The sequence below is a fragment of the Halyomorpha halys genome, unplaced genomic scaffold (assembly GCF_000696795.3).
Source record: "Halyomorpha halys isolate HHAL.00 unplaced genomic scaffold, Hhal_1.1 Scaffold106.1, whole genome shotgun sequence".
NCBI classification, from domain to species: Eukaryota; Metazoa; Arthropoda; class Insecta; order Hemiptera; family Pentatomidae; genus Halyomorpha; species Halyomorpha halys.
The window spans coordinates 1,055,486-1,066,662 of NW_027111449.1; the positions used below are offsets into that span (position 1 = coordinate 1,055,486).

General features: G+C 27.8%; 1 protein-coding gene and 1 long non-coding RNA gene across 4 annotated transcripts in view; one reads left to right on the plus strand and one right to left on the minus strand.

Annotated features, from left to right (window-relative positions):
* LOC106677687 (transcription factor Sox-9-B) overlaps positions 1-6,741 on the plus strand; it is a 62,279-nt gene extending 55,538 nt beyond the window's left edge. Inside the window, exons 3-6 of one of the 2 annotated variants that reach the window (XM_014415753.2) lie at positions 2,122-2,334; positions 2,917-3,059; positions 4,217-4,364; positions 5,225-6,741. In XM_014415753.2, the coding sequence (XP_014271239.1) occupies positions 2,122-2,334; positions 2,917-3,059; positions 4,217-4,364; positions 5,225-5,357 (637 nt within the window). In that variant the 3' untranslated portion in view covers positions 5,358-6,741. Of the gene's footprint in view, positions 1-2,121; positions 2,335-2,916; positions 3,060-4,216; positions 4,365-5,195 lie in introns of both variants that reach the window. The other variant, XM_067049450.1, reaches the window with a different exon arrangement.
* Positions 311-11,177, minus strand: part of LOC106677690 (uncharacterized) — a 41,669-nt gene continuing 30,802 nt past the window's right edge. For both annotated transcript variants that reach the window (XR_010843957.1, XR_010843956.1), the window contains 3 exons: positions 7,527-7,596; positions 3,354-3,454; positions 311-797 (listed from right to left, as the gene is read on the minus strand). This is a non-coding gene — a long non-coding RNA (uncharacterized lncRNA). The remainder of the gene's footprint in view (positions 798-3,353; positions 3,455-7,526; positions 7,597-11,177) is intronic.

Genomic DNA, 11,177 nt, shown 5'->3' on the forward strand with positions numbered 1-11,177 from the left:
TATATATATAAATATATTTTTTTTTTTTTTGATTCTACAAACATCTATGTCTAAACCTTAGAAACATATATTATTTGATGATATTACTTTATTTACTATAACTGATTAATCTGAGCTATTAAAACAAAAAAAAAATATTATAAACAGCAAACGTGGAATCGTTTCTTATCTAAAAATCTTCGTTTGTTTTATTAATTAATGCCAATTTTGAGTTTTTATAATCCATTTTTATTTTGTTGTGATAAACGTTTAAAAAAATTAACTTATTTTGACTAGGATAAGCTTCTTTATTACTTAGAATTTTATTAAAATCAACCTATGTTTTTTTCTAAATTTTATCAAGCATTGCCATTTCTTGTTTCATTACTAATGAGTGAATGATCCTCATCATCTTGTATTATTATGAAGTCCTGTCTTCCAGCTCTGTGAAACAGACTTCTTATCTAGAACGCCATATTGGTTAGTGATCTGTATTGAATCCTGATACAAGACTGCCTAGGAACTGTTAGTTGATTTCTGTCATTTGCTGGCAGTGATTCTTGTTTTTCATTTTTCATGCGTTGACCCATAACTTCTATAAATATTTGCCGAAGAAACTTAAGACGAAATTACATTATCGTACGAGCTCAAAGCAGACGAAAATCCTGTAAGGATTCCGAAATCACGTAGCTCATTACCATATCTTAACGAGGTAAATACGAAAACTTATTATCCTTAATTATCGTCCCAGAGGGTCGCGCAGAGGTATTTGTTTTGGTTTCACTCGGTTTCAAAGTTTGTCTTCCTTTTAGGTCCTCCTGGAGGAATTTAAATTTGGTGAAGAAATTTTTGGTACAAACCCATAATATTTTGTACCACTTTTCGCTTATGACAATATAAATTAATATTAAGTAACTAACTAACTTATTATCTTATTGATAGCTTAATTATAATTAATAATTTGATTGATTTAAACAATTTTAATTATTGAACCTTTGGATTTTCCAACAAAGAAAATTGGAGAACCAACGTACTTAAAACTACGAAAAATGTTAAATCATTCTTTAGAGAATATTTTACTCAGAATTGCTTATTATCGTGTATTGTTTTCTCAAACATACACAAAAAAATCGAATCATTCAATTAAAACTTAAAACATAAATATTAAGAAGAATGTTTGGCTTACTTCTTTAGGCTAGATAATAGATACTAAGGACTAAAGTTGTATCAGCTGAGCTCTAAAGCGAATAGATTATGATTGACAGGACCAAAGTGATTAAGGGCTGTATTTATGAATGATTCAGAGATCTTAGGAACAGTTTCCTTTAAACCTTTCACTTCTAGTGGGGTAATAACCCCAGTGGACGACGCTCCGAATTGTCTGTAGGGTGATAGGGTGGGTCTGTTTCCTCGCACCTTGCCCTTACCACATAGACACATTCAGACACCTCGCCCCTAGACAAAAACTCATTTTCCAACCCAGAAAAAAATACGAAACTCCTATTTTTTTCCATCCTCGATGTCTCATTAAGATATTTCAATGCTACTTTTTAGCATAATTGATAGTGAAAGGGTAAAGTGCTCAGCTATGAGAACAGCTCACAGCTCAGATCTCAGTAGGTAGGGGCGCAAATCACCGAGTTGCTTGGTTCTGAAGGTAGTAGATCTGATACTGGGACAGTCAAAATTTCTTTTAGGCCGCCCCGTGAAGTGAATGGTAACATTCCGACTCTCGGGCTGTACTGGTCCTCAATGGAGGACTTTAGCAAAAAAAAATAATCAAAGCTTTAAATTCTTTTAATAAAATACACATTTTATTAACTCTCATTTTGTTTATAAAAATTCCCTTGAAACTATTAGTTCCTTATCAACATGAAGTTTAAAGGAGGGTTTATATACCTAACTATATTTTTGTAAAGAGACACTGAAGATATGCAATTAACGGAAACCTCCAGCAACACAGGGGGTATTCTTTAGAAGCATTCACGAATGATGTGTATGTATTTGAGTTATTATAATAATTTATGTACCATTGAAACTATTTTCAACATTATAATAATAAAACTTTGATTATTCATTTTCAGGTGATGTACTATTTTTTTTTTTTTCCTGTTCTTACAATTTTGATTATTCCTTTTTCAGAGAAATGGCAGACAAGGACAAGAAGCCTTTTGTGCTAGAGGCAGAGAGGCTCCGAGTGGTACACAAGAGGATGCATCCTGATTACAAATACCAACCGAGAAGAAGGAAGCCACCAGGAAAACAGCAGCAGCAACGCCCTATCCAACAGCAATCAACATGCAAGCCACCAGTTTGCAAGCAGCCTATCTGCAAGCCACAGTATGCTGCCTACTCGTGAGTTAACAAATTCTATATATTATTTTCAAGTATATAGTTAATATTATATTATTACATGATGAAAAATTTGAAATGATTTAAGGGTGATCAAATTTTACCAGCTATCTCAGTTTTCAAGTTACTGTTTAGTTTGTTATACTACTGTATTGAGACTACATGAGTACTATTAGTGGTAGCACTGTTTAATAAACATGGGTCAAGTAATATATAAAGTATATAATGGGAACTGAATCGGCTTTTTTATATAGTTCTAACTTTGAGTATTGTAGGGCACTTGTCAGATATGCCAAGATTATACCCGATATCCTCGTGTATTATTGCTCAGAACAAGTTCTGTACCGTAGTCAAAAAAGAATTAGTTCTGTTTAGTGAATATAGAAGATTAGCTTAAGGGACTGCACTAGTTAAAACCACAACCTATAAATCAACAAACAAAATATTTATTTTAACCTAATGAAGTACAAGGTCTAACAAGAACCAAAATTTATATTTTCAATCCCAATTAGCTCTTTATAAGGCACTTGATACCTACTTCACCTAGTTCCCTATAAATTAATTAGTTGTATTTTGTGTGTACAGAGCTGCCTTAGATTACAGTGGGAATGATATAAAGATGGAAGACCAGGTCAGTTCCAGCGGGGACTCAGAGTATGGCCCTCCAACTCCTCCTACAACACCCAACAAGCCTGGATTGAGACTGCCGATACATCCATACTATCCAGGTGATGTACTGGTTATATTCCATTTGAATGTTACAGATTGACATCTCAGTATTAACTACAGTAGAAATTTAATCCATTCTATCGAGAGCATGACATTTATTTGGACACTGTCATAACAAGATACCCTTCTAGATATCCTTTATTGATAAAAAGGGTCCAAGAAGTGAAGGATTCAATTCATTGATCATCTAATAACAATAACTATCCCTTCAAAATAAATAAACAGAAATTTTATAATTTAGTAACTCGTAATTATTACTGTTAAAGAAAATATTGGATTGGTAAAAAACTCACCATTAATTGGATGTTGCAAGAAGTATCTTCAAAAGTGACCTTTGACTCCAGTTTTCTCATGATCTATAATTGACTATTTGTTCTTTTTCTATGCTTATATACTGTAAAATATACGAGTTCTGTCACAATATTTTAATATTTGTTAAATAAATCTAATCTAATCCCATAAATAAAAATTACAGAATCATGACTCCCAATACTTCTTTCTGCGTAAATATAGTTTTCAACTCAGGTTTGTAAATAATTATTGTTTCTTCTTATAATACCGTGAGAACCACAGAACTACAACGTAACGCACTTTAACATAACAAATTATTTTTTTGCAGTTAAATTGCCTCATCATAAAAAAAAAAAAAATTTTAATATTAACATTTGTATCTGTTCTGAATATATGAAAAAAAAAATTTTTATTTTAATTTCGAAAATCAATACAAATTACAATCGTCAGCTCACATTATTTCAAAATAACAAATATTTTAACATTTCATAGATATGTTAATACAAATAAATAAACACTTTGAAAAAATAACGTAATTTTCTCCAAGAATTATTAATGTAAATAAATAAAATTACTTATGTAAATGCAATTTTTTCTTTATAATTTATTTATTGATAATTAAAACTGTATTAAAAAACATAACAAGTAGATGTGATGTCAGTTAAGTATCAAATAGAATTTAATTTTACAATTTCCTATTCTATGGTTTAATATTTTACTCATTAGTTTGATAAACTATTCCTCAGAAGAAATAAATTATCAATATTATTTAAAAAAATAATAAAATATAGCATTAACATAAATATGAAAATATATATATACATAAATGTTGAGGTTTTGAAATACAGGAACGCTTACTTTACAGCTCCTGTAAACGGACAAGATATTCTTTTGGATGAATACCCAGTCGAACCTGTTGACAACAATGAGCTAGACCAGTATCTTCACTATCAGCAACAACCACAATGGGAGGCTCCTATTGAAGACTATAGTCAGCAGGCAGATGGCCAGAGGTAGTATTTTTTAAAATTCATTTAATTAATATTAGGTACAAATTAGATAAATATATTTATAGAAGGCATTTAAAGATATCTTTAATCTTTAATCTATCTATACATGATGAATCTTAAACTACACTTCGGCTTTAAAATTTAAAGGATTGTTGATTAATCATTATTATTTAAAACTTAAAGAAATGTTGCACTCTTATGCCAATTGAAGACAATCAACTTAATAGAATCAACTTTGTACACTATCTGTATTTAACATTTAATATATTATTTCCATACTAGATATAGGTAAATATGACAACTTAAATTTGTTCTTTAGAATATAGCAATTATATTTCTTGAAATAGTCTAAGTAATCATATTAAAAACCCGAATCCTTAGTTATTGAATAAAATATCAATTACAATAATTATCTTTTGCTGCAAGTAAATTTTATGTATTTAAAATCTATATCTGATTATAACCTATGTGTAAAAAACTTATCTATGAAACTGATCTTTACCTTAAACCGTCAACCATTGATTGATTATCTAACCGTTAAATGACGATTTAAGTTCCTATTTATCATTGGAGACTATAAAAAATAAATCAATTTCTCTTAGATTTAGAACTAATTTTTTTTTTTATTTTTAATACCAAGAACTTTTATTTGAGAAAGAACCAACCACGTTTTAATGAAAAGGGCTCAATAAAAAAAAATTAATTTTTAAAAATTCACTGTTGTTAAATAGTATCATAAATATATATATTTTTCTTAATCAACTCAAAACTAAATAAAAATAACTGTTGTGGCCCTAGCCCTATGTGTCATAATTGCTGCATTGTTCATTACAGATGGCATTAAAAGACCCATTTTTTTGTAGGAGCCAAGATTCGCAGAAGTATTTTCCAGTCGCAGCTTCTTCATCTTTTCAAGGCTATTCATCACCGTCATACTACCCTCCTCAGCCTCCCTATTTCCAGCAGAGGTCTGAGCAGTGGCCCACATTTGTTTGACCTCTTATTGTTTTTATTTTATTTTTTTTTATAAATACCATATATTTTCTTATTGTATTTTTGTCAAGATAGGAACATTATTATTTGTTCGAATCATTTAGTTCTTTCTTTACCAGAAGAAAATATTGGCGTGTATATATCTTTCCTGCAATTATTCATTGTTTGTAGCTCTCTATTCAAGCATATTTATATTATTTGTAAATAAAAATCTTAAAAGTACAAAATTAATTATCTGTAGAAAATTCAGTAAGAATACGCCACAATATTATTTTGATCATTTTAGTCTTATTTCTTTCGCCTTGAAAGCATTTCTGATCATAAGTTATAGATTTTTTATTTTTAAATCATTCATAATACCATGTAAGTGTCTCATAAAAGATTGTCCATGACTGCAGAAATCATCTCCATTATTGAAAAATGATCAAAGTTTGGTTGATGAAGTGCTAAATAAAAAGTATTGTTACTGGTATAATTTTAAAACAATATTTTACTAGATAATTGAAATATTGAGAATTTTGATACCTACACTATAATAAGCTTCATATATAACTTTTTTAAAACAGTGAAAAAGTAATGGAAAAATTTGTTTCAAATTTGAAATAACATTATGAATTTTAATTGGCTAATAATAAATATTTAAAAACCGAACAATACTAGTTGCTCATATAAAAAAGATATTGTGGATTTTAAACTGACATTATTGTAGATTTGTGTATGTTGAGAATAGTAGAAACCAACATACATCTATTGAAGCAGATTAATAATTTATAGACAAATTGTATTCATAACCATGACTATTAGTTATCCAAGTATTGCTGTAATACCCATTTATTATGATGTTATAATCCAATTGACCAGTTATCAAATTTGAAATTTACTCTTACCTTCCTAACAAAATCTTTAACTGATGTCTCTAATAGACTCATTAAAACTTTCAAAACCTCTTTGTAAATTAACTCATTAATACTGTTTAATTAAACTTTAAAACTGTGCTCAAATTGTTTGTTAATTTATGATTCTGTTATTGTATATTTTTGTGTATAGAGTACAGTTTGTTGGTCAAGTTAGCCAACATCTGATACCAATGATTAGATTTATATATGATATTATAAACAACTTTGATTTAATTATGTTAAAATAATTTTAACATAAAGTTTTCTTTTAATTTTTAAAATGTATTATTAAGAAGAAGTTTAATGTACATGTTCCGTGTTCTTTCATAAGTGCCTTAAAATACAATTGTATAATGATTTTTATATGTTACCTATAAAATTGTTTAGAAAGGTCTATCTTAATGAAAATATTGCTCTTTATTGATTGTAAAAACAAAAGAGCTGTATTGTAAATATCCAAGTGATAAAAATATTCCTAGAGTTGTGTTTTATAGGTATATATTAGTGTTTTATTTGTACAATTTGAATTTTATGGAAATATATATAAATATATATATCTTTGAGATTAAGTTGTATTTTTATTCTTTTAACCATAAATTAGACAAGTGTGTAAAGTCAAATTTATAATATTAATCTGAAAGATTAAGGGAAAAACTAATATTATTTCTTAAAGGTTTAGGCGTGGAATGATATCTGCTCAGGATCTTGAGGATAACTGAGTAAGTACTTGAATAAAGAAATCACCATCCAATCTTAAAAATTGAAATTAAAATAGTAAGGAATGTATTAATGGCCACTCAAGTATCGTTCACTTATTTCGTAGCTGGTCTTTTCTGTCAAGAGACGTTCTATCATAATTTCCAAGGGACAAAACATTTTATTCATTTTTTTTTTTTTTAAAGCAAAACCCATAGAGGCAAAATGTCAATAATTATTATCTAGAAAATGGTTAATATTTTCTAGCATACCAGAAATTATAATGTTTGAACGAATTTTTTGAAATATTTATGTAGATTCTAAAAAAAAAATTTAATATTGGGATCTAGAGTTGAAACAATAGTTATCGGATGTAAAATTTCACTACATAAAAGTCACCATTTTTATAGGAAAGTTAGTAGTTTCGAAAATAAAGTTGTATGTATATTTTGGCCTCCAAAGAACTAAAAAAAAAATTTGTAAACTCTAAACACATTTAAATAATAAAGAGAATATTTTCAGTCGTAATTTATTAAAGTAATGAATAATGAATAATCACAAGTATTATAGGTCCACTTACCATATGTAATTTAATTAGTCCACCTCTCTTTGAATGTATTGAAAGATAAACCTTTTAATTCTCCTAACATCTGGAAAAAAATTAACTCCTCAATATTACAAAATTATTAAAAATTACTGGAATTAGTAACTTCTAATTTTGGAATGTTACAGTTAAAGCACCAGTGGACATATACAAGTATTTATATATATATTCTGCAAGATTTTACAGCTAAGTTAATTTTCTAGGTGAAAACTGTGGCATCTCACTCACTGATTATTATTCATTTAGTTTCTTTTTAAATTTTTAGGATAAATCAATTTACTAAAAAAATCATGCTTCTAAGTAAGCTAAAAAGTTTCAATCGGTTGGTACATTATACATAAATTTATATAAAATAAAGTAATATGAAAGTAGTGGAAACAATACAGCAGTGATATCTCAAAGTAAAGATGCACTAAAATAATGTTTTCTGTGACTAGAAAAATATATAAAGCATATTGTAATTTGTGTATTTAAAGTTGTTGTCCCTACTGTAGAATAAGAGTTACACCGAGTTATCACTTATCAGCCATCCATTTAAAGCTTATAGCTTATTGAAACATGACAATATGTATAAACTTAATATTTAATAAAACATGAATAGTATGAAAAAAAATAATGTCCGTTGATACACAATTCTATTTCCTTAAGAGGAAAAAAATTTACCTTTGTATTCTGAAGAGAATAAAATGAGCCTTACCATTAATAATTTTTTTAAAAATCTTTGTTGATGAACTAAGCGTTCACAAGAGAAATAATTAATACATGATAATTAAAAGTATGAGAAACCTAGAAGAATCATTCTTAAATCGGCGCAACTGAAAAACTATGTACTGAAAAAAGGTTAGTATAAAAGTAATGGTTCCCGCCTTACAGCAGGTTTGTTCCAACAGGGAACTTGGTAACAACTAGTTCAGGATTAGTCAAAAACAGTTCTTAAAGTGTTTTGGTTGAAACAAATGTCTCACAGTTTGATTATTAGTATTGAAATCGTTAGAATAAATCTGGTAGGTATAATTTATTGTGTTGATATGGTGTGTATATTTATTATAAATTATCTCTAGTCATGATATTAAAATGTAGAATTGGTAAACTATTACCAATAGGATGTTATATTAAAAATATTACAAACGAGAAAGTAGTGTTTTCTTTCGTAACTACTGCAAACTTTACGATAAAAACTCTTTGTTAATTTTTTCTATAGTTTTAAAATGTTTTATTATCTAATGGAAACGAAAATATATTCATATCAATAAAAAACCTAATGGGCGGGAATAAGAAATAACCTCAGCACTTTCTTGAAGTCGTCAAAGCTGACATGTTTTTGCTGATCAGAACTCATGAGATTTCAAGGTAAAATATGATTTAACGTGACTTATACTTCCATCCCTCAATTGAAAATTTATTCTTAATTATAAATTATAAGTATTAAGACAAAATAATGATCGGTGTGCTAGAAGAGATTTTCCAAATTTATAATTTTCTTCTGTGCAAAATTCTAAATTACTTATTGATAGATATTTTTAACGCCTAATAGCGTTAGAAATTAACTTTGAAACATTCTTTAAAAAAAACATGAATTTATTTTTATTTTTAGCCATCGGTAAGTTGAGATACAGTAAAGAAGATTTCGCTGTTTTCCTTGAATAGTTACATATCTGAAAAGAAAAGTCTTATGTCCTAAGTATCACATAGGCTGATTTGTAAACTGGAGTTACTTTGTAAGAACTCTAAACGCTTTAGGAAAACCTGTGGAACGACCTCAGTAAAGAAAATAACCTTAATGTTCGGTGCTATCTTTAGAATACGTCCAATTCTAATTAAAATAAAAAAAAAACATTTGTCAGATCTACCAATATTCAAGAAAGGTGGAGCTAATTTCTACAAAAACGGGGTTTGAATTTTTTGTTCGTTTTTTTTTTTCTATATATATACTAATTGGCTTGAAAGGCTAAGTCTGCCTAATGCGTTTGTTGAAACTGCCACTATCTTCGATTTAAAAAAAAATCACAAAAAATTTAGTGTGGTTCAGTTTACAAAAAATTTTAAGTCGAAAAAGTTTATATTATTGGTTTTAAAAATTAGAAGATTAAATAACAAAATGATGGCCGAAAAATTGAAAAGCCTGACGTTTCAGTTCATTTTTAACTCAGTGTTCAATATCCTTAAAGCTATCTACCGCATGATCCTATAGAAATTAATTGAACTTTTAAAGTAGAATAAATTTGAGCCCTATTAGCTCCATGTTCTCAAAATTGAGTTTTTCAAAAACCAACTTTTTTTCAAGTAACGAGAAATTAACATTTTACATATGTATGATAAATAAATAACTGTATATACATAAATAATTATATTAAAGGCGCTGATAATGATAACCAGAAGGTTTTAATTAATTAACCTTTAATTACAAAACAACTAACCAATCAACCAATATTTTACGAATTTATTGTGTGAGATATTCGCGAAAATAAATTTTGATAATATGCTAAAATAAAATTCGAACACAAAATATTGATTTTCTGTTATTTATAAATAAAAACTGGTTTTTGAAAAACTGTGTCTGAGAAACTATTTGACGTGCAGATGTCTAACACTCAAATTGAAGTTGAGTAAATAGGCAATAAAATAGTTTGTTTATTATCTTCATAGAAGAGGTAGTTTTATATTTGCCAAAATAAATTGAATAATCTTAAATTATTGATATCTAGTGAAAAATGTTGGTTTTGAAAAGAATGTAACTCGAGAACTATGGAACGCAAATACCAAATAAAAAATTTGTACCTCCCTAAAAAAGATCGTATTAATTTTTTAGTGCCATAGATATCTTCAAAGGTATTGAGCACAGTAAAAAACAAAGGAATATTTAGACCTTTCATTTTTTCGGTAACCAATTGTTACTCATAATTTTTTTAAACTTATACTACTGCATGCATAAATATTATATTATTATTGTAAATAATACTGAAACTAATTATTGTCATAGAATGTTTTAAAAAAAAAAATCATGATGGCTGAAAAAATAATTATTCCCGCATAAAATAATTTCAGCGATAATAAACTGTTAAAGGTAAGTTTTATAATGTAAAAAATATAAGTTTAATTTTTTCATTTTTAAAATTGAAATTTATTTGTATGATGTTTATCATTGTTTAAATTACAGTTGAACTCATTCTATTGGTGTTATTGCAATGATTTTTTATTTACGTTTATAGGAAATGGGACTCAGGTCGCAGGATAGACTATAGATGCACAATTTAGTTTGAAAATTTGAATTATTGTTTTACAAGACAAATTTAAAAAAAAATATGTATATATAATAAAATATTATATTGTATTATAACAACAGTCTTTATCGTCCTAACAGTTGATAAATTGAAAAATTTATTTGATAGCAAAGAGAAAAAAAACTGGAACCAAACTGAAATTAAATTAATATTGTATTCAAACCTATTATAAAATAAAATATATACAGCAAAATGTTCTACTACTCGTTGCTTCTTAAGCTGATGAATCTTATCGGGATGGGCTGACTTTTATTTAGTGGCGGTCCCACGAAATGGAAGCTTGACCCATCACCATAGTTAGAATAGGTTGGTTACCTGCAGATAACCCATCGTATAACAGAAGTAA